Here is a 27,108-nt window from a genome sequence, read left to right on the forward strand (position 1 = left end):
CTGTGTTCCCTGGAGTGTGTATGGCTGCTATATGTGTCCGGGTTTGGAAAGGTAGGCAATGAGAGCAACCACCACCCCCACATACACACCGGTGCCTATAGTAATGGAGAGGGCAGCTAGGAACAAAGCGCGTCGGGAGGCGATGTTGGCCAGTGGGAAGTCACCTTTGTGCACCGCCTTGGTGGTCTGGAAAAGAGAAAATCCAAGACAAGATGGAAGTCAGACACAGATTGGGGTCCTCAAGAGAAAGAATTCATTTTTCAAAGGAACCACAAATACAGAAGCTGTTTATAATATCTGTCTCAGTGTGAAAAACAAAAGGAAATGAAATTGGAGGACATCGAACAACCCAGGAGAGCTTATCATGCATGGCAGGATTGAAAAAAATGGCAATTAGTGTGAAAATGTCAAGGACTTGAGGTTATGGTCGTATGAGCTGCTAGCACTGAATGATAAATGGCACATGATAAAAGCAAATTTATCAAAATGTGTCAAAAATATTAAAAAAACAACAACAAAAGCAGCAGAAATAATGCTATAAAACAACATCTTTCAACTCAAGTAAATAAGAAAAATGTCAACAACTACTTTATATTTAGTAGAAGTTAGAACAATCTAATAATTGTTGAATAAGCAGGTGAATTGTGTACATAAATTGCTTTTTCTTATTTTTTTCGAGGCAACAACCCCTTTATCAGCCTGACCCAGTTACTGCATTTTAAGTTACAGTGCATTGATACAGCCCACTATAGGCACATATAGATCCTCTCTGGAGCTCGTTCTCACGAAGCCACGGCTGCACAAGCTTTCACAACAGAATCAACCAGCCCACTAAATAACATTCACTAATGAAGAATGAGGTATGATACTTATGATTTAACCCTCCTGTTGTTCACATCACCAAATGCAGGTCAGCACTAAAGCAGAAAACACACATGCAGACAGTAGAAAGTGTTACAGTGGCATTGGCTGGATTTTGAATAGTCTTTTAGATTCTGTCTCAATTATCTTTACCTAAACTAATTTCTGTTCTGTTTTGTTACAAATGCAGTCACATAGTCATTCATATCTATTCTTTAATTTATTTTGCTGATGATTCATTGATGTTAACAGATCAGCAACAATTGATGAAACTGCAACAGTAGTTTCTTGTTGGCTATTGTGCTGCAGCCATACTAGCATAGTATGAAATGTTGAATCAATTCTAATAACGATGGAACTGACTTGTGATGTGTGTGTGAGTGAGAAGGAGTTTGCATCAAGGTCAATGCTGGCTACTCCAAAGCCACGGTTTACTCATAAACTTCAGATCTATTCAGTTAGGGATTCAGCTTCTGCACAAGGACGAGCTTATGTGTCATAAGGGTGTCAAGAGGGATTGTGACGCTTTCAGGTAGTTAGGTGCAGCATCTGCAGTGATGCTGACTTTTTATGTAACTGCGTATGAACAGAAAACTAAACACTCTCTCTTGGTTGTATGGGCTCTTCACAAACCCATGAAAAACGTGGATTTCAACTTTGCTCACAAGTTTTCTTTGAAGGATGCCTCTCCCTATTCTTCATAAACGAGCTCAAGCTCATAAATCTGGGAGGACTTAGGAATCAAGCCACTGCTTCTCTTCATCAAGACCTGTTTGGGTATGGCAACTGACCCCAATCCTCCTGTCTTTTTATAAAAGTGCTTTATATGGCTAACTGAAGGGAGAGCCTAAGGCAAAAATACACACAGAGACTAAAACTCCCAGCTAAAGCACATTCCCCTCAAGGAGCTAGAATGTTACACTTTTGGCTTTGGGATCCTGACCCAGATGAGCGGCTAGAAAATAATGACAGGACTGATATTTAACCATTAGGAGGTGAATTTTGATGTTCTTCAAACCTAGTGACAGTCAAATGGGAGTGGGTCAGGTAACCATGCAGTAAAAATCATGTCCATCCTTATTTAAATAGATTTCAAAACAGTAATAGCAAACAGATGAAAGACTGCATGTCCTTTGAAGTTTGCATCACGTAGGGTTGGACCTAATTTAACCTTTTTTCATAAAAATAAAATCTATGCACTACCTGCAACATTTTCTTGGTATACAGATACCCCCGCACATTTGTTTTAATTAATACTGAATGCTTACTGATGCCTCTGCATCTTTAATTTGTATGTAAAATTGTGAAAAATGCTTTATTATCCCTATCTCCATTTAGCTCCATTTATACCACAGTCGACTGGAATTTATCAGCATTTAAAACATATTCAGACAGATGCAAATGACAAAGTGTGTGTTCAGTTTGTTGTTAGGCCATAATATTGGAATAATAAGACAGGTGGTGGCAAATATATTACTGCTAAGCGAAGCAAATTAGATAATTAGTATCTGTCTTTTCTGCATTAGTTTAGGAGGCATCACAGCATAATGGCTACTTTGCTAATTTCAAGTGGATTGTTATGTTCATTGTAGTGGAATGAAATGCAAGTTCTTGATTGTGTTGTTTGCATTTCATCATATTAGTGTTGCCTTTAAGATGCACTTAGTGCCTCTAAAATGGAGATGTCTTTTAGTTGTATCTCTCATCATTTGTAACTACAGCGCTTTTGTCAACTAAGTACTACATTCTTTTAAAAAAAAAAACTCCATTTACCTTTTATCCATGATGGCTGCTACATTTGTTTTTTAAACTATGTGTAAGGTCTTTCCACTGTGCATCAAAGCATTTTAGTAGTGCCAAAAAGACTTTTAGAAGACAATGCTTAATAGTCCTAAACAAAGACAGCCAGATGGGAGCCAAAGAAAGAGGCAAATATACAGTATACAAAGGACATGTATTCAAGGCAGGGCCTTTAGCTTCCATGCAGTAATTATTGAAACAAAAGCACTGTTTTGAAGGTCTTATGGGAAATTAGGTTTGAGTTTTCTTTCAAAAAGACACACATTCTCGTGTTGAGGATGTATTATCCCCCCAGAAAGTATTGGTTGAACACACCTTGATTCATCAGATTTTTTTCTTTCCTTTACATGAATACTTAAATGAATGTATGTTATGGGTCCTTCTGAGGAAGAGGAAAAGGATTCTGAAGGACTAGATATAATATAAAACAGATGAGGGTAGTCTGTTGAAAGTGTATGTGGGCTTATTCTGTCTCTCAGTGAGCATCAGCTGTGTATAATCTACCTGCCAATGTGCTGATTTTTCCCTGAATCCCCTTGAGAAGAAAATGGTTAGACGCATTAAGGCTTTATCTCTACAACCTTGACAAAATGACTGAAATGTGGTGTCATAGAAAAAATAGATTAACATCTCAGACTTAGCTGCATTGAGACGCATTTTGCGATGTGCGATTGGAAGTCAATTCAGCACCCTCAACAGGTTTTCCTTCCATATAAACAGCATGTGAAGCCCTAAATCTCTCCCTTTCTCTTTCCTGTTCTCTGTGTTTGTCTCTCGACCTCCCTCACGCAGACACACATGCTAATATATTAAAATGTTACACAATAATTAGCTCATTCTTTTTCATCTCTTATGACGATGTGCATGCCATAAGATAACTTCAGGGGAGTCTTATTTGCATAATCGTGAAAAGAATCACTGCAGCTTCTCAACCCTCTGTATTTCCAGCGCAGATGTCTCACAGCTGAGAGAAACATTTATCAACATCTCTAAACAAAACCTTCACCCTATTAGTGGCAATAATTGAAACTCAATTTCGCTTCCCAATCAAATGTTCAAAGCTAATTTCCCCCAGACATTCATGGTATTCTAGTCATTATCAGTTGTGTGTGTGTGTGTGTGTGTGTGTGGGTGTGTGTGTGTGTGTGTGTGTGTGTGTGGTTAAAGCTGAATCCTGTGCAGCACAGTGTACCATGAAGACATTACAATGTAAGATGCAGTCTTTGGCAAATAGGATACAGATGATTTGAAGCAGCACATGATTGCATGTCTGTTTAAGCATGTTCTTTGACAATTATGCACATATTCAACTCCTGTAAATGAGCAGCCAGCAGCTCCCTGTTTGACTAGGCCTGACCTTCCAGTGGGACAAAAACACTATTGATCTGCTTTCTGCAGACTCTGTTATAGTGGCTAACCTGTTTGTTTGTATATGTCCTTAGAGTAAGTAGTGAAGTTGATGTACTATCATTTCTAAACTCAGGGCTGCCAAGTTTTGACTTTAGCTTGGCGTGATGAGGATGGATTACAGTATAATAGATTTGTGTATATTTCTCGCTTCCCCCCAGGTGGTCTGAATAACTTGCTGCTGCAAAGTGCTACTGTCGCGCTGTGCTGCTCTGTCAGTCTCCCCTTTTTCAAGCTGCTACATTATGAACTGTTTTTCATTGTGTGAGAATTGTGTGTGGTACGAGAGCGTGTGAAAAGTGTCAATTGTGTGTCTGCTAGTCAAAGCTTGAGAGTTGGCAGCCTTGTCTAAACTCTTTTTTCTGATTCAGTCTGCAGCCACAGCAAAAATAAGAGTTGTTAAATTTCTTTTTAAGTAGATTTCTCACTCCAAAAAACGTCTTCATCACAAACCTTACAAAAGTCTTAAAACGATCAAGATACTGTTTATTTGTCCAATATAAAGAGCAAAAGAAACAGAAAAAACAAACAAAATACCATCTTTAAGCTCTATTTAAATTAATCTGATCTTTAATTAATTAACTACTTAACTACTTAACTATGTTAATTAATTTATAATTCAGTACATTTAAACATGTGAAATATAACCACAATAATTCCACTAGAGTAAGACACTGAAGTGGCTGCCACTGCTACTCTACCAATATGCTTGGCTTTTTTCCTCCATCATGATGGAGTTTAGCTACTGTCTTAGTTATGATGGGATAGGCCTAGCTGTGGCAACCATGTTATTATAGATCCCACTGTTTTCCTTGGCAAGATACGCCCTTCATAGCATTAAAGTTCCATGACTGGCCAAGCATCCATGCCTGCACGAGGCAATGCATGAGTGTTGATTTTGCCCATGAATGTATTTTTAGAGCTGCATAAGACTCCGCCACTCAGCCTTGTAGCCAATTTTTCCAAGTGGCCACTTGTGGTATTGCAGGAAAAAAATTCCCCTGTGGGGCAAAAAAGCATTTTCCCCATAGACCTCCATTGTAGACCTCTGTAAAACTGTTGACAGGACACCTTTCACTGCAAACAAGGAAAATCATGACTTTTTCTATTATGAATTTTTATCCATGGAGCCAAGAAAAGTGATTAAAAAATCAATGATGCCAGCACAGTGTAAAGTCTACACTTTTTTTCACACATGCGCCGGTGAGCAACTTCAATTGGACTGAATGCGTGCCATTTTAGGTCTGATATTCAGCTCTCATAATACATCCATGATTTTGGTTCAAAGTAAAACTGTGTCAAGATGGCAAGATGGTTACATGAACTTCTGTTTTTATATGTAAAGTGGAACTGATAAGCATCGCATTGACCCACTGTTAGCACATGCTACCGCCAATGTTATTGAGGAAAAAGAGCTGTATCTATTGAGCTGTGTGACAATTAATCAGAGACAACTTCCCATACAGAGTCAAAATCAACACTCATCCATTGCCTATTGCGAGCATGGACACCTGGCCAATCATAGCATTTAAATAATACACAGGGCATGTCTTTCCAAGAAAAGCAGTTGGATTTATAATATTGCATGGCAACCTCAATAGCTAGCTTACTCTAACAAAGCTATCATTCATTAGCTGTAGTTCCTGCAATTTTTTTATACAAACAAATAAGTAGGGCAGTTACTGCATTTTGGCATTTTTGTGGGCCAGCACAGATCCTACTCTTCTCAGAGTATTTCGTAAGTTCATACAGATAATCAAATTATAGCCCATGTCGTCCTAAAGACGTACAATATCCTTGTACTACCTCCTACAGAATTCATTTGTTTGGTTTAGGGGCTTCCTAAAATGAGTGAATGAAACAATGACCAGTGAAATGGCTTATTGAGCTATAAAATGAAGCAATCCTAGACTCCCACCATATCTTTTCCTGACAGCTCTTCTGGACTGCACCTACTAAAGTAGGGAGATTGGCAGGAAAGCCATCCATCCCTAAACACAGCCATCACTTTCCCATAATTACCTAGGAAGAATCAAATTAGCTCCTGACAAGATAATTCACTGACTGCCTTCATGTGTCTCGGACTATTCGTGCCCACAGATAAGGGCTAAATGCTCAAGCTTTTGATAAGAATTTATAGTAAAAGGCAGAGTAATTTATTGAAAAGCTCCACAGTTGTCTATCTCTAGCATGTGTGTACATACAATGTGTGTGTTTACATGCGCTTTTGAATGTACACTGTTTTCCTGTGTGTGCTCCAATGTGCACCTAATATTGATGGTGCACTTAAGAGAGAAAGAATTGATTAGTAGCAAGACAAGAGGCAATCCCTGTGCTCTTTGCTTGACTGACACATCATCATCGGAGTTGTTTCTTATAGAATTGAAAAGACGGTAAAAGTCCAGTTGGAATCCATTAAATAATCATTATGTGCAGTTTGCCAATGTTACCAGTGAAGAATGTAGCCTTGTGATACATTGACAGGACTCCACATGGGCTTGTATTCTTTGCTGAAATTGCTGCTGTCTCTACACTTCAACATACACATTGATTCCTATTGTAAAACGACCTCTTTGGATTTCTTGTACTATAGCTACCTTGAGTGTTTTCTGACAGATTAAAGGTGAACAGACACAATGTACAATATTTAAACCCAAACATGATGTGAGATTCAAATACTCAACACATTTAAAGTATATGTCATCACCTTTATATACAAAGTAAAGACTGTGGAAAGGTAGTATTATTTCCAAGCACCTTACCTTTGTTAATATACAATGTTGAATGTCAATCTATTACCCACCAGGGAATTTAACACACAAGCTCTGAATATAAGGAATAATAGTTGAACTGTTGAAGCACTACCTCTGTTTTACTGCTGCGATTTTGTGCATGGAAGCCAGAAAGACAGCTCCTATATTATTTCTTCAGACATTTTTAGACAGCTTCCTCCAGAACTATAGGAAACATTATACAGATGTAGAACTTCTCACGTTACAAACTCCTCTCAAGTAACCTGAACTTCATGCGTAAAATCAAGTTTTTAGTGTAGTTTCAAGCATGTCTTCCCAAAAATGATATGTTTAAAACAACAAACTATATTGATCTGACAAAGTTGTTAAATGTTTCTGAGAGCACATCACCTTTAATATGTTAGCACACCTATAATTGGGTCTACCATCAATTTCCGTGAAGATCCTACTAGTTCAATGCACTCTCTCATCTTTTTTATTTTTGAACACTGAGCCTTGAAAGTGATTTATATAATCTTTAAAGCTTTCAACCTGTTTACAGAGCATCAAGCAGCCATTACAGATTGGCCTTGAGTTATTGATGGGTCGCTCAGTAAAAATGGCCTTGGATCGGCAGCAAGAGCGTCTACTGAGCGTCCGTTTTTTATGTGATAGCCCTTAATCTTTCGATAATGATGAGTCATACATACACCTGGGTATGTTCAAGTGTGTTTGTGTGTTCCCATCCCATGTCTGCTTATTCATCACAATATGTGTGGGTAGATGCACCTGTTTTATGTTAGACCTCTACAAACAGATGCTGCATCATTCATGTGCAATAGACCACAACTTTGGCAGTATGTGTATTGCATGCGCTTGTGTTTGTGACCTCACCCCTTGTGAGAAATAAAATGCTGCGATTCCCAAGGGCCAGAAACAGCAGAGCATGGAGAAGATGGCCAGACCCAGGTGGTCTCGTGGAGGGACGACTATGAAGTTGTCCTCGCTCTCACTGTCGCTGGAGCAGTCTGTCTGCACAGAGAAGGACAACTCAGGTTAAAACATACACACATTTTGTTACCTGCACATGGACAAAAGGTATAATCCATGAGTAGTAATGTAGCAGCCAACAAACAGATAGGTCCACGTAACTGTGACATACATTCATTCATGTATACAATCAACAATTAATGATTAATTCCAACTTCCACTTTCTCACATGACCTGTTTTTTTTCTCTTCAAATCTGTTGGGTGTTGGGTTGCCCATTTGATTCAGCTGTCAATCGAACTGTGGTGTGGACTATACAACTGAACTGTGGCCACCTGAAAATGTTGGCTGCATCTTGCTTACAAACAGACTTTTGTATGATATGAAAGCTAAATGGACCAACCACAGGACTGGGTGACAGTGGATACAGTGTGTGCACTTCACCATGAATCCAAAAGCTAAATCACTTACAGAAGTGATCTTGTGAAGGATTTATATACCTGCTCATCATTATTCATAAAATGAGGTTTAGTTGCAGTCTCATAATCAAATATTTCTTCATGAACTCTTTGGTATGCCAGAGTACATACATGGTATACACATATAAGGTCCAGTAAAGTACTACAAGACCTAGTGTCAGTCACTATAGTGTAACTTTCTGTACATCGCTGATGAAGAAGAAGAATGAAATAATTAGTAACTTGTCACTCTATAAAACTTCATTTATCAGTGTAAATATGAATTGGACCAGAACTAAAACTCATTAATGTATAATTCAACAAGAACACAAGTGAACTCAACCTCAAATGCCCTGATCCTATATAGCTTTGCAATTGAGGAAAATCATTGTTCTCCACAACCCTGACATAACACATCTAAGACAGTGACTAAGCATTATTTTTATTGACTAATCGATTCATAAAGTATTTGTTTCAGCCATAGTGACATCCCAATGAATATCTGCAGTGCCTCCTGAGTTCCAGGAATTCCAAAAGGGGAGCGACTTCAGTAGTGTGGAAATGTTTTGGTTACAAAAGATCAGATGTACAACAACCCACGGTAATATGTAATAAGAGCAGAAGACTGTAACAACAAAAGGGGGCAATAAAACAAATTCATTTCACTACCTCAAGCAGAAGCACGCAGCTGAGTATAAGGTGAACCAAATATCCTGCCAGAATTATTTCATCATGTCTTCGAAAATATCATTATCTGAGAAATACCCTGAAATATTGTGATATTTTAGGACCATATAACCCACCCTTAATGTCCACACAGAGTGGTAGATTGAAGAGCCACTTTCAAAACACGTTTTCCTTTGTATAGTACAACAACGTGAACATAGGTAGAGGAGATTTTCTAGTCGACTGGGCGAAGGAAAGAATCTGCATTCACAGAAAAAGCAAAAAGGCATTTGTGTAATGGGAAACAAAACATCGACGAGTCACAGCGTGCAGGATCATTTTCTTCCACGTAATGCCACAGCTCGTATTCATGGACTTTTTGTGATGGCCCATTAGTTTCTCATTAGTTTTGAGATATGCAAATTCATTTTGGCATCTAAACAACAGATGGCCTTAAAAAAAAAGCTACGGTTGAAAGTACTCTTCATTTCTGATGTGAAATAGTTATGAATCAAATACTCCTCCTCCCCAAAGCTTTATGAAACTATTTCACGCTCTGTGCAACATTCCTCACATAAAACAGAAATGCCCTCAGCAAAAGAGAATAGACATATATCTGCATACTGTTTAAGCGGTAACAGATTCTCAGTCCACAGTAGAAAATGTCACTGTGCTTTACAATTTCAAATTTGGTTTGTTATGACCACATCTCGCTTAACAACCTATAACATCAATACACATTTAGAGTACTGTATACTGCATCCTCCCTACCATAAAAAGGAAGGCTAAGAACAGAGAGTTATTTTCTACAGTGCCTCTAATGAAAAAAAAAGAAATCAGAGATTGAGGCCACGGTTTTTGTATGAAGCATTAAGCTGCTTCCTTCACACATCATCTTGTTTGAAGGATGATCCAGCATGAGGGTGGAAAAAAATAAATAAAAGAAAAAGAAAAAAAATCAAGACTCACAATATATTTTTGTGCCAAAGGAATTGAGTTTAATATTAAAATTAACATTTCAACCACAGAGATAATGCTGAAATGTCAAGTCATCACATTCTGACAAATAAAATGTCCCCAAATATCTCTAAGCTTTTCCTGCATTTTCACTGAGCAACTGGACATCTTGTCACAATGTAATCCTTATTGTTATGAGTATTTTTTGTAGGTTTATACTGTTAATCCCTCCATTTATTTTGTGGTTTTGGTGTACATAATGAATTTGAATACAGCTTTTACCCCACACCATAATTTGATATGTAGTGCCACTTTCTATACTGTAGAGATCTTCAACAGGGGGTCCGCGGAGGTACTGCATTTTTTGTATATTCCCCTTCGCAATTTTTTCCACAAATTGAAATGTTTTTAAATACACATTAACATGAACCCAACACACTGTAGTGAACAGATAAATGGAGGCAGAAGACATCTTTCAGTCAGCAGTGCACACATTCAGCGACACACAGGAGCTCTTTCAAGCTGGGCACCGGTTCATTCACAACACCTGTCCCGCCAATGAGGAGGACTCGCCCCTATCGCTGCTGTGCCAATCACGAGGCCATACCTTGCACAACAAAAACATGAATATATGTGTAGCCCGGGGAAAAATGTGCATAAATATGTTAAATAGTTGGTGATAGATACATGAATAAATAGGATTTGATAATAGGTTAAAAAGGGTGAAATACATATATTAGCAAAGCGTCCTTATAGCTCTGTGTTGCCACTTATTAGACCGATCGCACCCCCCCCCCCCCACCCCGGACCAACACCAAGTGTAACAGGAACCCCACCCCCAGTACGTACCTGCCTGAAATGACTTTCATGTCTGGTGTTATTTGAATATCTTAGTATGAATGCACAATAACAAGGTACATTTATACATGGCACTATAGGACCAGTTTAATATAAAACACCATTTTATACAATATATATAAGTAGGGGGTTTCTCGCAGTTTGGGGGTCCTTGGCCTGGAAAATGTTGAAGACCCCTGCTATACTGTATTTGGAGTCACCCTGATGTGTGGTGTGTTGGCCTAAGGCCTGCATTGGCCGTGTCAATGTTAGACAGAGCTATTGGTTTTTCTGGAGCTGGTGTTGTTGCTCTGAAAACAGACACTTTCACCTGACTTGCGTCAGGTTCATGCCTCCATTCGCTCTTTTTTGTCATACTTCTGTTACTAAATGTGTGCTGCAGAATCCCAACAAGCTAACAAGCTCCGTTACATGAAAGTACAGATAGTCTGATATTAAAATTTGTCTTTATTGCTCTAAACTAGACTTGAATTTTGAGTGATACATTTAACTTGTTGAATTTAAAGCTGCATTTCAGGAAAACTGCTACCGGAAGGAATCATAACTGGGTATAATTTTATGGAGGACAATTTTGAATAAATAGGCGAAATTGTATGAGTGTTTTAGTACAATAAGTAGTACTTCAAATTACTGGTGTTTGCCTTGTATTACATATTAAATCACTGCAACTAAGTGTTGGGAGTGTGAAACAGTTTCCAATTTATTTTAAATATATGCGTCTCTTATAGTCATGTTGCCTGATTGATGATGGGTATTAGTGGGTGGGTGATGGAGATTTGTGGGGCCCTGCCCACTAATGGTAGGGTGATTAATTTACTCCAAAAATAGATTATATGGAAAGCAAAACAAGTATATTAATCTCAAAAAGAGAGCAAGCAAAGCATTCAAATGCAGATGATGCTGTTGTGTCATCAAGCTGTACATATGAACCTATTAAAAGCTGTGAACACATGCCCCCGCTGTGATGATCAATATATTTTTCATTCTCTTCATAACACAACGCTGAGGGGAAAAAAGGTCATAATACATGAGCATAATGCAGCCTACATTCTGCATAATGTCATTCTGCCTTCATGGCCTTAAGCAAGTACTATAGAGCAATATCTGCAGAGCCAGGCCCGCTCTGCTGTGCATTAGAGCTCACTGACAATATCTGCACAGCCTTCTGGCTGTTTGAAGAATGAAAACACACATCATCCAGGGATCCTGGCTGTTTGGTTGGCTTAGGCTACCAAGAAAGAGAGAAAGAGAAGTTTGAGAGGCAGAGAAGGTCAGTAAAAATAGTGAATGATGAGGTTGTTGCTATAGAGTCCATCTGGACCTGCAGACAGGTTTGCATGTACAGGAAGCTACAAGCAAACCTGTCTGAGTGTGCAGGCAAGTCATTATTCATGAATATTTCAGATGGTTATAAGAGATCCAACGCAGAAGACAATAGGCCACCAATCCCTCTGCAAAGCATGGTGCAATTCCCAGAAGGTGATTATTATTAATATTATTTTTTAATATTCCTAGAAATTCATGCAATTCAAGTCACACACGAGAGTATAATGTGAGAATCAGTCTTCATCAGTTAGACTTCAAGTTATGCATGAGCCACTGCTGGTTCCGACCAATCAGTGTCCTATGACGATTCTCTTATGATCTCTCTGTGGTAGACGTTGACAGACAGATGGTTCATCCAATCACTTGCCAAATATTTTTTGAAAGTGCGAGCCCTTTTCCAAACAGTTTCCAAGGACAACTTCTCAGATGGTTCGAACCATCTGTTGCAATAGGTTAACTCTCAATAACCTATGCACTAAAAGTCACAGGTCACAAAGCCACTCAGTCACTGACAGGCTTTGGATTTACTGACAAGCTGAATTTCTTTTTAAGTAAACAGAGTTGTGTTTACCAATTTTCTACCAAACTTTTAATGAGCATGTGCGTGTGTCTCTCTGTGTGTGTGTATTATCAATCATTCACCACATTCCCTATAGCAGAGAGGCCTAATGACTATGCATGCCAGTGCTGCTAGCTGTGCTCAGATATGTCATGTGGGGCGTAAATCCTGTCAACATGAGGCAACAGGCTGACAGGTAACAAAGAACTAATGGATGGTTTCACCATTCTGCCATGACAGCATAACCAGGATGAGGGCTTGTGTAATTTATTTTGTTGCCAAATTGCTTCAGCATACAGGAAATGCGCCCCTGTCCACTCTCCTACCCTGTTCTCCACTCTCCCAGCCTTTGTTTTTATTTTTTTCTTCAGATATTATGTCAGGTACTTTAATTGTCTCCTGTGTGTACTTGGCAAGAAGGTAATGACATGAAAATGGCATTAGGGTGAATATGAATTTTAATGTTTCTTTTAATTGAACTACGCTGTACAAAGTGTCTCACGGGTTGTCACTGCATTTATTTAATTTTCTTTTTTGTGTGCAGCGCTAACGCAGTACGAGGCAGATCTACAGAATTCAACTAACTAGTATGAACATGAGATAATTCAGACACATAACTCATGGCAGTAAAATAAATCATTTAAAAAGGCTTTGTGCTCAGTCTACATATGGTGGTTGGAGAAACAATCATGGGGCCTCAATTGCCTCAAACTGTTACACACACACAAAATGGGGCTTGAAAGACACATCCCATGAAAAAGAGAGATTTATAACAAACCTGACGAGAGAATGTGCGCACCTGTTCGGAAACACCCATTTGTATGAACATTTTTGAGACAGGAGAAACCAGTGGTGCAGATGGCTTTATGATTAACTGAATCTAGACTGTATTATGATCCGTCTCATACATTTAATTTCACTTAATAGCAAGCATTAATTATAAATTCACTTTATCATAAACATTCAACACAGCACTGTTGCGTGTGTTTCTGCTTGTAGCAAGCCATACTTATTTCCTAAGCACCTTTCAATTTTAAAAGATAAAAGCCAACTCAGATCTTAACCAATTACATCTGTAATTTATTATTAAACTATTATTGAAACCCTACCGTACCATCGCACAGGAGAGGGCCTGACTGTATGGCACTAACACTCGGTTGGTCATTTGTGGAGCAGCAAAGTGCTGCTGAGATGCTGGGATGATGATGGGATGTGGTGGCAGGATTTCCCCAGACATTATCCCTGAATATACTGATACCTTTTCACCACATTCATATATCATCAAAGAAATACAAGATTACATCAAATGTATTTAAAGAATTGGAGAACAGAGTGGCAGACTTTTAATAAAATCTTAAATACTGTGTAGATATCACCAAGTACAACTGTAATTAGTTTTTATGTAGTCTTAAAAAATTGCGTCACTAAATATAACTGTGCTGTCAGTCAGGCTCACGGAACACTTTGGACACACACTCACACACTGCCTAATCTTCACCACCTGTACTGTTATATGGAGTGTGCAAATTAGAGAAACACCTGCAGGCTGGGTTTTGGAGTTAAATACTGTGTCTTGAGTGTGTAGTTTCATTAGTCACGTACATCTTTATATAGATGCTTAACAAATGCCAAGCAGTGAGCTTCAGTGTCCCCAGTCCTTACCCTGACATTGTGCAGCAATGCATTTCTTGCCATGCCTACACTTTGTTTAATTTTGTAGATTGCTTTGTTTGTTGCACCCAGTGTATAAACAGCCACTGTTGCCACCAGCTTCTCAAAATTTCCTCAGTTTCCTTTTTCCATTGGAACAACATGTGCATCAATTCATGAAGGCCTCTATATTGACCATTTATGGTTATGTATGTAAGAGGTTCATCAGCATTCGGACATGTTCAAGTTGATTGTGATTTATAAAGGGGAAAAAAGGTTTTATAAACCTCATTCATTTTCGGCAGATGCCATTTTTGACTTTTGTGCACATGAACACTTTTGGTATGTATTCTATACGCTGGTTTATGAATGAGGCTCCTGGTGTATTGACTTAACTATGCCAATTAATTTATTTTCCCTTTTACATAAAACAGTAATGAAAATGTTTCTGAGGCTACTGTCCTTGGCTACATATCAAAATGAAACAATCTGTTTTCTTTACAAATATTTCCTTGATATAGTTTTGAGTGCAGATTCCTGTTGTCAGGGATGATTTTGGGAGATGCCAAAGTTCTACAAGAAAAAAGTGGATATGTCCTTTCACATTGCCATGTAATACAGTAAATCCAACAAAGTCAGTGAGTCCACAAAAACAGTACAATCAAAGATTGTATGCTGGGGGGGGGGAACTGATTTTAGATCTGAGGAAGGCAACTGCTTAAATGTAAGAAAAAGGACAGTCAGGAAAGGACACTGACCATACTGAACCAAATGAAAGCAACCACAAAAATTAATGTTGTGTGGTGGGTGGTCTGAATCCAGAGAGAACCTACTTCACAACCAAAAGGAATTCAATTACTTGGCTGAATGCATAAGCAAAGTTAATGAGTGAATGACATTAAAGTTGCAATACTACACAAAATCTCATTTTCAGCATATTTCCAAACCTGATATATGAGAAATGAAAAAAAAGAAATCTTGCAAAGATCTCTTGCATTTGCATCTGTGTCCAAACCATGAGAAAAAGAGGAAGAAGTCAGAAGTCATTATGACTGGTGGTCCTTTAATAGTCTCTTCTCCTTTAATTACATTTCAACAAAAGACTGTGCATGTTCGCTTAGCACAAGAGTCAACAGCAGGTCATCTGGCCTCCATGTCTGCCATAAGGCCATGCAGTCAACATTCAGTCACACCCTCTGCATCCTAATGCTGCATCAGTGCAACACATTCACCTGGTCTGTACCCATGCTCCAGATGGTCATGTTAAGTTATGCGGGGGCAGGAGCCCATGGCCCCAGATGTGACTAGGGAGTTGTCTTAAGGGTTTATAATTTATCAGGCACTTAGATAGAGTGCTACCAAAGGGGTCAAGTGGTAAAAAGAAATACAAGCTTTACCGTGCTGTTAATAAGAACTTGTGATTTATACAGTGTCTGAGCTGAGCAGCCCTATGAGGTCCAACACACTCAGGAACCTCAAAGAGACTCTCAGTCACAGAATGTAGGATCACAACAGCTTCGTCATGATGCAGTCCTCTTAAACATGTATTAGAGTCGTTGGGGCAAAAAGCTCTACCTGTGTTGAATTAATGAACAAAATATCTGTTTGTTTTGTTTTTTCCCCCAATTACCCTGCGGCCTCTTGTTGACAGCTGTGCAGTTTCAGATGGTGTAATCAGACTACAATGGGGAAACACTACACATCATGTTTAGTATTCACATCGTGCTCTGTGAGCACATTAAGCTGCACAATCAAGACTGTTTCAAGAAGCAAAGAAATCAGTAATTAAAAATTACAACGAATTCTTGGGGCCAAAATACTTCTATATGTATATTCTATGTTATTTTACAAACATTTGTTATTTATAAATAGTAGAAAAGGTTTTTGTGTCTTTTGTGTCTTCACATAAGGTCAACCCAGAGATCAGGTTAAAAAATCATTCAACTCAATACATTACAACGTCAAATAAAACATATTGGTTGCAGAATCAAATGCATCGAATACAGATAAAACACAGTAAACAAGGAGCAACATCATGCAATATGCAATAAAAAAGCAGCTTAACAAATAGTTGACCTAAAAGCTGCAGTAAAGAATGAGACTGGATTAAATGACTGGATCTAAATATTAGTAAAATCTAAAATTTTGGCATGAAACATGCTCATGCAATCATCCCTCCACATAGCAAACCCAAAGATCCAAAATCCAAATATTTCAACAACAGTGTTCATGTTGTGTCCTCTGATGGTGACTTAGATTGCAGCTGCTTTAGAATGAAGTGGCTGACATCTATAATTTAGCAGGTAATTGATCAGTCTTTGCCTGTACCTGTTTAATGGGATATGACAAGGCTGTATTTCATATTCACACTCGATGACAAGGTGTCAAATCAGATCTGCTAGTCTAACAGAGAGACACAGTATATAGTTCATGACTGAGAACTCCCACGATACTGTAACACTGCAAGGAGAGCATTATTCTTAGTTTATTTTTTGAATTTAAAAAAAGTCTATATTCAACAGACTGGTGGACAATTGTTACATGTCAGTCCCCTAAAAAACTGCTCAGATTTGTAACATGTAAGGCCCCGAAGGGCTGATATTACTCAAAACTCAGTGCATTACAGAAGCCTCTTTCTCATTATTCAATTTTTAATACTCTGAGCTGTCATTGAGGCAAGGATTAAAGAAGCACCAGTAATGTTTGGCAAGGAGACAATACAGTGCTGCTTTATTCATCTTTCAGAAAATGTATTCCAAACCAAGAATGAGGAGATTCTTCTAGTTTCTACTAATAATGAAATATTAGAAACATGTCTCACATACATCATTTTCTTTATATAGACTGTTGGGTCAGTTATTCAGACAGCTATTTTGGCAATCAAATTTAAAACAAAGTTCATATTTGTAAAAAAAATATGCAGATAGAAAACCCACATGGATGTAGTTTCATAAATGCATAGCTAGAGAAACACACAGACATACAGAGCCCCAAATACAGAGAAAATATAACTATCGTAAGTTCTGCAGCTTTATTTTGGATTTTGTGACACTTTATTTATGACATGTTGTGAGTGGTGGTCAAATTGCGTTTTGATAAGCAGCTCTCATATACTCTGTGGCTTTTAACCTGTTTTTGTTGTTTTTGTCATTACTAACATTCAAATGTTTAAGTAAATCTACAAGTGATAAGTTGCAACTATGCATCACCTCAGTTTCATGAACCTTGTTGTCCTCTGAATACTTTTATTCTACCTTATTTGCGGGCTCTGTGAGAACAGTGAACCTCTCCAGTATGGCCGAGAGTTTCTCCTACTCCTTTGTGGCTCCGGAGTGGGTGCTGTAGACTCCTCGGCAGTCTTTCCTGCGGAGATCATCCAGCAGGATCATTCGGGGGACCAGAGGTGGTCATCCAAGCCGACAGGCGTGAGGAAAAGCGGGAGACGTGGTGGTGTTTGCCAGCACCTTAAAAGACAATGTCTTCGCCGTATCCCCCTGCCAACCATTATGCTTTCCAACGTCCAATCCCTCCGAAACAAGGTGGATGAGCTTCAAGCCAACATTAAGATTCTGGAGTGCTTGCCTCTTCGCTATCACAGAAACCTGGCTGAAGGATCACAACCCACAGTCCGAGCTGGAAGTCACTTCAGTATGGGGTGGCTTGACTCTCTATGTTAATTGGAAATGGTGTGGAATCATTAGAGAGTCTTCGTGCCCTGACATTGAACTTCTCTCTGCTTTGCTTAGACCATTTTATTTACCAAGGGGATTCACTCAGATATTTGTCACACTGGTATATATTCACCCTAAAGCTAATGTAGACATTGCTACTTGAGCACTAGCGTAGTACAACGGCTACAAGCTACATCACCAGACGCACCGAACATTATCATGGGTGATTTTAATAACTGCAAAGCAGGGAAATCTCTGGGAAACTTTTTCCAGTATGTGACTTGTGCGACAAGACTTACTAAGTGCTTGGATATTTGTTATGGTTCCATAGGGCTTATAAATCTCTCCAAAGAGCTCCACTTGGTGCGTCTAACCATAACGTTGTTTATTTGGTTCCGTCCTTCAAACCAGTCCTGAAGAGGCACAAGCCGGAACAAAGATTAGTTCCGGTCTGGTCGGAGGAGTCTATTGAACGTCTCCAGGATTGTTATGCCTGCACAGACTGGGATATGTTTAAGAAGTCATGTGAGAGTGTGAATGAGCTCACAGAGACAGTGTTTTACTATGTAATATTTTGTGAGGGGTTAATTATTCATTAAAAATCAATCTCCATCTTTCCAAACAATATCATTCAAAAACGCTATTAATAAAAGAGACATCAGTTTTTATTCAGGTGATATGGACACATATAATGAGCTACGGAAGCAGGTCAGGAAATAATTAAAACTCTCCAAACGGCGATACAGGGATATGGTGGAGAACTGGTATAGCAGTTTAGCATTGTCAATGTGTGTAGTAAAATCGCTGGTACTCCACTGACAGACATCTCCCTCAGTTTACGAAAGTTAATTGCCCCTCCCTGAGCTGCTACCTTATCGTGGTGGAGGGGTTTGCGTGTCCCAATGACCCCAGGAGCTCAGTTGTCGGGGGTTTTTATACCCCTGGTAGGGTCTCCCATGGCAAACAGGTCCATGGGGAGGGGCCAGACAAAGGTTAGCTCAAAAAGACCCCTTATGATGAGTTATAAATATGGTTTTCCGTGTCCCTCACCCGGACGTGCTTTAAATTTATTATTTAAAGCAGAGTATTTTTCTATGCATGACAACATGGATCTTTAAGCACAGTTCTTTGATCAATCCATTTAGGGCTTAGGGAGAGAATGGACAATGGTCGTCATTTGAAGGACATATTTGCCAAGAGTAAGTAAGTAAAGAATGTTGAAGTAAACAATGTTTGAAGTTCAAGGACTTATTTATGTAAGTAACTTTCCTGAATTCATTACTTGTCTGAGTAGTTTTAATAATTACGTTAATTATTCTCAATTATCAGAACTCCTCAAGGGCAAGTCTGTTTCATTTTCTCCTTCTATTGGACCCAGCCCCCTCACTTTGCAAGAGGCCATTTGCGTGACGTATGGTGCTATGTATTACTACGTGCCAAGGGGAAGTGAAGGAGGGCACATGAAATGATTATTGAAATGCACTGAATCAGACTGAATGGCCCTTTCATTACCGCTGCATCCCAGTGAGCAGTAGAGATATGAGCATACTTCCAGCTGAGTTTGGTTGGCATGCCTACACTGGTTGAGTCTCGTCATCTTGTATTGGACAGCACATCGCAGGCTGTTATGATGGAGTGACACTGTAGGACTTTTGGTGTTAATGTAGTTATTTCTGCACAATAACTGTCTTCATTAGCAGCATTAGCATAGAGAAGAATTTCAGTGCTTGCACAGATACATCATCAGCTTGTGACAGTGAGAAATTGCCAAAACTGTGTTGTACTTTTAAAGATATTACAAGTTTAAGATCCATTACATCATTTCAATAGTAGCCTACCGGCAGAATCAAGGACAGTTGCAGGCAGAGAGTTTTTTTTTATTTAAAAAGCAGCTTTTCCCCCCAAAATTAAACCATTATCCATCACTGAAATTAAAATGTAGAGAATAATATGTAGTTTTGGCCGGAGTTCCCACCAAGGCTGCTTGTGGATAATCGTTGACATTTCAGACATGACTGAATATATAAAAGTAGATTTAATATGAGCGCCAGTGAAATGTTGGGATTTCACTGCCAGAAAAAATAATCTAATTATACATTGAATGAAACTTTTTTTTGTTTGAGAACAGACATAATTGAATACCTACCCTTCCATTAAAGGCATTATTTGTGCTTGTTTAATTTGATTAGATGTTTGAGTTTGTTTTAAATGCCTGATGTCATACCTGCAATTTATATGATCCAGACACCACAGTAAAAGGACATATTTCTTCTTTTTACAGCATTTATTCAGCAATGAAGTGATATCTTTTGACATGTCATAATTTCCAGCTGATGATTTCTGTAGCTCAGAGACACACGTCAAACCATGGGATAAATATCCCCAGTTAACAGAGGGGAGCCAGCTTTCAAAATCCATTGGACAGACCTGCTTACAGCTGAATTGAAATGATCCAAGAGATCAGTTTGTCATTTACTGCTAAATGATAAATGGGATATCTCTGAAAGATTTCACTAAAATATATGACACAAGCTCATGTTGAGTGTTGGACCCTTCAGAAAAGGAACAATAAATGTGCGCTGAACTGGAGCATGACTGCATTTTAGATTTAATGAAGGCATAAGTGCTCATGTCTCCTTCCAATCAAACCTGGTTTGATCTAAAATGCTGCAGAGGTGAAGCAGAGAGCAGCAGGAAATACATTTATTTTAAAACTGATCTCTCTATTGATTTCACACCCATGGCCATGATTTTAATGCTCCTAAGATGGAAAAAAGTGTAAAATCAGAACAGCTGAGAGGAGACCATATTTAAAATGTTTCACATGGGCAGGACTACCACATGTTCAAATTATGTGAATATGAAATGTACTGATAAATGCAAATTTCATGCACTGAGGATAGTGTAACAGATGGCAGACAAATACAAATCGTAGGTCTTATCCTTAGCTCAAGTGCTGTTTTTTATTCAGGTGGAAATACATGAACATTTTAATGGACAAAGATATCCAGGGACAGCACAGCTGAGGAGCACTGTCCTTGAGGTTATAATCCTTAAATATATTCTGCCATAGCCACTAAATGTATTTCCACACATTTACCTCTATATAGAATTTTGGATTGTTCTGTTAATGTTTCATCCATGTAGTGGAAAGAATTTGAAAGACAAAACGCTTAAGCATATTGCATCTAATTTGTGCACATGTGCATATATTACATAACGATTTTATCCTGAAGAATAGAAATGCTGGACAGAAGACGAAATGTACTTGGGTTGGAACAACTATATCTACAGCAATTTACAGTGTAAAGAACATGAGCTGCCATCAAGTAGTCATTTTCTTTTGTATTTTCTGCTCAAAGTGGGTTTCTGCCCCACTCATCAATAAAAGTGTAATTTTGAACAGAACTCTGGGACTTTGCATTACTACTAGTAATCACAGGTGTTGCAAAATCAATCAGAAGTGAAATCTTGAGGATTATCACCCTCAAGTGAGCTACCAACAAAAATGTCTTCATGACATTGAGAAAACAGCACTGGAGCCAGGTTAAGAACAAGCCAGTTCCTGCAGGTTCGTCCACACCATTTTGATCTGGAATCTGAGTGAGCCACCATTACTTGCAGGGATGATTAGTTTAAACTAACGCACAGACGTTGGTTTGTCTTGTTCTATCACCTATACTTGTTATACATGTTGTAAATTTGTGAGGTGAGTACACGTACAGAATATAGAAGATTTACTGGACACAGCACAGAAAAGCATAGTTTACTACTGAGCTTCAGTATGCTGTGCACTTGCTAACACTGTCTCTCCTGCTGAGAACAGTTTCAGGCCATGGCCATACTAAGAGGTAATAAATCTGAAAACACTATATATTGTAAAAAATCTCCACAATGGCGTGTTATGGTCAGGCTTCTGTTGTCAGACAACTAAACAAGAACAAAGTAATGATTTGACCACGGCACATACCTGTTAGCCTACAGTAATACCATCACTGCAGCACTGAGAATATTGATCAGATCACGGTTTCATGCTTGCAAAAATCTGACAACATAAATTTTAACACAGGTTTACTTCAGATCTGCTATGCTGGCATTTAGAAATGATGGATCACAGTTGGGACAAGAGCCGGTTTATGTAATTTGTCCAAAGCATGGATCCTTATCACAAAATTCACCTGCCATTGAGCAGGGAGACAAGGAGGGAGGCATGAGACAGAGGGAGGTCCTCTTTGCAAACCTCCAGTACTTACTGTCCACTTGTGAAAGCTGGAACTGATAAGAAGATGGATGTGATTTTCTTGGTTATCCAGCAGCAGTGGCTTCTAACATGGATATAATCTGCCTTTGTGAATGCTTTGTTGGTCTCTGAAAGCATATTCTCTTTTCTTTAATCTTCTATGTGGAGGTCAGAGTGCAGAACTGCGACCTTGCAGCTGGGAGCTATTCAGTGCTGCGCTTACGTAGAGCTTTTTCATGTCTGCTTACTAACTGCACCATTATATTTCCAATACTTTGCTCAAAGAGAATAACAATAAGTTAATAAAAAAGAGGAAGAGAGAGGCTAAAGGTGGTGGTACTTGAGAAAATACGAACAGATATTGTACATCTCTTATGATTCAAAGTAATAAGAAGAAAAACTAATAAAGGGAACAATCATATAGACATAAGGCACTTGACAGCAAGCATACATTGAGTAGACACAATTTTGCTGATTCTTAACAAGAACTGATAATAAGGATGTCTTGGTTTGGTTGTTTTGAATATGCAGCTAGTCCTGAACTCTAAATGTGTTTTTAGGAAACAATGTGAGGTTAAATCACGATGGGGATGCACATTTTTTGAATTAATACCATTAACCAGTATAGTAGATTATTAGAAGTTGGGATAAAGGGTGGGGAAATTAAAACAACATACATCTATATAATGAAATTTCTCTCTTTACTGATCCTCTGATCCATCTGATATTTACCCATACACTGTGATAATTGGAGAGTTTATTCTTTATTTAATATATCTACTTAAAATAAAACACTGTAATCCACTGCAGTAGTTTCTCTCTTTCTTCTACGTATGACAAGTTCCTACAACACCTTGCTTTTATTAACTGCAAGTTAACGGGAAACCAAAATGAGCACACTTTGTGCCGCCTGGAGTTAATAACCTTTTTATGAATTTGTGAGGTTTTGCAGTTCATTATTTTACATCATTTCCCACATTGTCTGCAACACCTGGTTGAGTAGTGGCATTTCCTCAAGCCAAGTATTCCTCCACTTCTTAACTTTAAACTCTTCAATCACAGAAAGCATCTTTGTATCACAGGTATTGTTATGTGATTAGTAATATTGTACTGAATTGACATATTTGCTCTTCTATCAGCCTGTGTAATGTTTTTGCTTTAGTTGTTTGTTGAGCTCCTGGAAAGCCACAGCACATAATCAGATTTATTGTCACAATTTTTCTCTCATCTAACTGCAAAGTGCTGATTTTCAGATAGCATGTAATAATATGCTTTTGAAACGGCTTTACTGTTGCACATCGCAGGATTATGATGCTTACGGATTAGAAATTGTATAAGAAGCAGATTCCGTTGAGCATTGATGGTGCATGGAGCATGATGATTGTTGAAAAACATCATTTTTATGGACACTAACTCTTCTCTCTCTGAATCAGCCAAAAGCCACAAGACCTTTTCTGATTCTTCTGTTAAATGGGTACAACTCACGGAGGAAGAGGTGTATATAAAGAAAACCAGATGGATGAGAAAAGTTTTACCCCGCTGTGATGAAGATTGTGAAGAAGGAGCAGGGGTTAAATCTCTGATATAATTCTCTATTATGTTGTACAGAGGGAACACTATTTTGACGAAAACAGCAGTGCACAACATGCAGTGCAGGGGTGATTGCTCTGAGACAACAAGGGAAGCTCACCTTCCCCTAAAATTTCATCAAATAAATTGTCACAACTGTCATATTAAATTCACACTTAAATTATAATTTACATCACATCAAATCTGCACTTGAATGTGTTCGATTTTACAACTATGTCGTCTTGTAACCAATGAGGTTTCTCCCAACAGCGGTTTTGGACCAGGGCAGGACAAGCCAGGATAAGACGCTCAGTGGACACCCCTGGACACTAAGCGTCTCTCTTCTTCCCCTGTTTAAAACACCAGCAGCCGCCACTGATGCAGTGATAACAACATACAATCTTTAACCTTTGAGATTCATCACCAACCCACACCGTAGTAGCAAATGTTTCCATCTCGGGTGTCATTTCTCTCAACCTGCCAGTGAATCATAATGTTACACCAACCCAAATCATTGTCATACTCTACCTAATAATCAAAGCAAAAGCATGAGGTGTCACTGCTGTGCAACAACCACCTTCTTCTTCAAAAGCAGTACTTCCAAACATCTCTCCACACAGCAGTGAAAAACTGAACAGCTTATGAACTAGCTTATACCAGACAACCACATCATCTCTTTGTGAAAAAATAATTCAGGAAAAAAACAGTATTCTCCACACATGTATTTAAAAACACTTCATAGGAACAATTATAGTTAAGTACAGTGTGTTAAAATACTCAAACACATCACATGAATATCAACATCATATTAGGCATTTAATTTAATTGATCGAAAGTAAATTAAATTGAGTAACAATAGTTACTCATGCAGTTTGGAGAAAGTCCATGTGACCTCACTTTGAAAAAATAACAACAGTTTTGTTTGCACCATTCTGTTGCATTTTAGAAATTCAATTAACCAATTATAATTAATTATAACATTTTAAAATTGAACTTCATATTTCATAATAACAGCCTAAATATATATGTAAATATCACATTTACTTTACTTTTATCAAAAGATCCAAACATGTCATTCTAAACTAAACAAACCTGCCTCTGCACACAGGGGTTTCAGTTTTTCAGCAACCGTGATCAAACTTTAATTTCAGAGTGGGCCTAGTTAATGTCTTTACCAGACTTTTGAAAACTAAACTTTGCCCTCAACCTGTTGTGTTCAACCCCTCAGGAGTAAAAACCAAACAAAATGCATGATGATAACTAAGAGAAAACAAATGATGAAAACAAAAAGGGAAAGACTTCCAGAATGAACTGTTCTGTGTTCACGTACATACTGTACAGACTCGAGTAATAAAAAATCGACATACAAGACGTAACAGCAGCAACACCATTGGAATGGTAAGTTTGTGCATGTCAGTGAATGAAATGTAATTTCTTCTTCTTTCAGACTCTGGGCATTGTGGTAGAGACCACACTTTGTGACATCATTGGTCTGCTGCTGAGAGGCAACATAATGAGTCCCACTGTGTATTTTCCTCTTTTCCTGCTTATTCATTTGTGAACAGGAAGCATGTGGAAAAATATGAACAACATGGTAACTTGTACACTTAACATTTGAACACCAAGGAGGAGCTTCCAGTCCTTTACCGTAACTTCCATTCTCTTTTGGTTTGCAGGTTATTTGCTTTTTGGCATCTGTGCATCATCATCATCAGCATATTTTTCTCATCAATTTCTCTGAGTGAAGCTAAGGGAGTTCATGTACAACAATTTTTTTCACCCCTGAATATTTCTGTTTTGTAATGTCAACTGTGAATCTTTCAGCAGAGTGAGCCTGGCTATATGTGCCTGTGTCACATTGCATTTCAACAGCTACATGTTTATCACAGGAATCCAGGTTAATTCCTGTGGACTCGTGGATGTGTGGCTCTCAGTCCATTAGCTCCTGCAGGACATTGGTCGAACTCAACACCCTATTTCGCCTGCCCAATCCCCTAAATCCTTTGGAGGGCTTTGTGCTATTGGCCGTGCCAGTTGGGAGTGAAATACTGTAGCTAATGCTGTAGTACTGTAGCACCTAATATCCCTGTGCAAGCCAGGCATGGGTGATTTATTATTATTATCTAACGATGAATTTTACTATAGTAGGGATTGAGGCCAAGGTCAGTGGATCTAGTAGGATTTGTGCTTGGTAAATTGTCAGTCTGATCCAGGCGTTGGACACAATCCTTTGGTGTGATCATACAAGTGTACACAGACCACAGGAATACAAGCTCATCACATCTTTCTCTTGTTTAACACAAACACAGTACAGGTAGGCAAGCTTATGTTACACGGATAAATCAGCCTGACTGAATAGCACAAAAAATGTCTGCAGCTGAATCCATTCACAACAATCACAAGTTTCTTTGTTCTACATGTACATTTTCTTTCTTACCTCATACTCCACATACTCTTCCTCCTCCACCTCATAAGAAACTGTTTGGATCTTGATGTTTTCTCCATCCTCCAGCAGCTTCGCCTGGGGGTCCTCCGTGCCAGGCGCGTCCGGCCCTGCCGTGTTCGACACCTCCTTCGCCTTCTTCTCTGTGAAGGTGGTCTCGCAACACTCACTTTTGTATTCCTTAGCCTTGATGCTGCCGCTGTCCTCCTTATACAGGATGAAGTTGGGCCTGTAGAAGGCCTCCACTGCCAGATGCAGCGAGGTGGCGTCCAAAAGTTGCTGAGACTTCATCTTCCCATTGGTATTGTAACCTCCTCCACTCACAACATTGCCATTACTCACCTTTCCACCTCCTCCTCCTCCACCACCCTCGCCTCCTCCTCCAGCAAAGTAATTAATAATGTTCTCCTGGTATTGGTTATTAGGGAAGTCTCCCCCATAACCGTTGACCATGTGCTTACTGTTTTTGTCCAACAGCGGGTTCTGGAGCTCACTGAGATTCTCCATAGCAGCTGGGGTTAAAAGGTGAGCAGGTGGAACTTCTCAATAATTTTTAGCTCTAGTGAGGAATTGGAAGAGTGGCGGGTGAAATACGTTCCTCAATGTGCAGATGTCGGTGAAGATGGTAATGGCATTCAGCATTCAGCACTCTGAGATCTACGGAGGAAAGAAACAGCAATGCAAAGAGGGAGAGGTTTTAGATTCAGTTAAAAAACTAGATTGACATTTTTATTTGACATCCACTATCAGGTAACAGTTTCCCAAATACTTTATCACATCAGATCAAAGTTGAACTCCCTCAGCAGCGAAAACTTTTACAGCATCCTGCTTGTCAAGAGCTGCACCCTGCCGATGATTCAATTATGTTTAATTTGCTTCCTCAGAAGACACATACAGTAATGCACATAGACATATACACATT

The 27,108-nt window shown here is 38.8% G+C and overlaps 1 protein-coding gene across 1 annotated transcript; it reads right to left on the reverse strand.

Moving 5' to 3' along the window:
- Positions 1–26,693, reverse strand: syndig1l (synapse differentiation inducing 1-like). Its single transcript, XM_053337168.1, has 3 exons — positions 26,181–26,693; positions 7,695–7,832; positions 1–186 (listed from the first exon to the last, which is right to left on the reverse strand). The coding sequence occupies exons 1-3, from the start codon at positions 26,691–26,693 to the stop codon at positions 28–30; spliced, it is 810 nt and encodes a 269-aa protein (XP_053193143.1). The 3' UTR covers positions 1–27.
- Between the last annotated feature and the right edge of the window lie 415 nt (positions 26,694–27,108).

This window comes from Scomber japonicus, chromosome 17 (genome assembly GCF_027409825.1).
Source record: "Scomber japonicus isolate fScoJap1 chromosome 17, fScoJap1.pri, whole genome shotgun sequence".
Lineage (NCBI taxonomy): Eukaryota > Metazoa > Chordata > Actinopteri > Scombriformes > Scombridae > Scomber > Scomber japonicus.

What these genes read in the sequence shown, in the direction of transcription:
- syndig1l (XM_053337168.1), bottom strand. Translation starts at nt 26,693, where the DNA reads ATGGAGAATCTCAGTGAGCTCCAGAACCCGCTGTTGGACAAAAACAGT. An exon ending in AAGAGTATGTGGAGTATGAG is followed by an intron (nt 7,833 to 26,180) that starts GTAAGAAAGAAA and finishes TTCTCTGTGCAG; the next exon opens with ACAGACTGCTCCAGCGACAG. An exon ending in CATTTTATTTCTCACAAGGG is followed by an intron (nt 187 to 7,694) that starts GTGAGGTCACAA and finishes TCTCTTTTCCAG; the next exon opens with ACCACCAAGGCGGTGCACAA.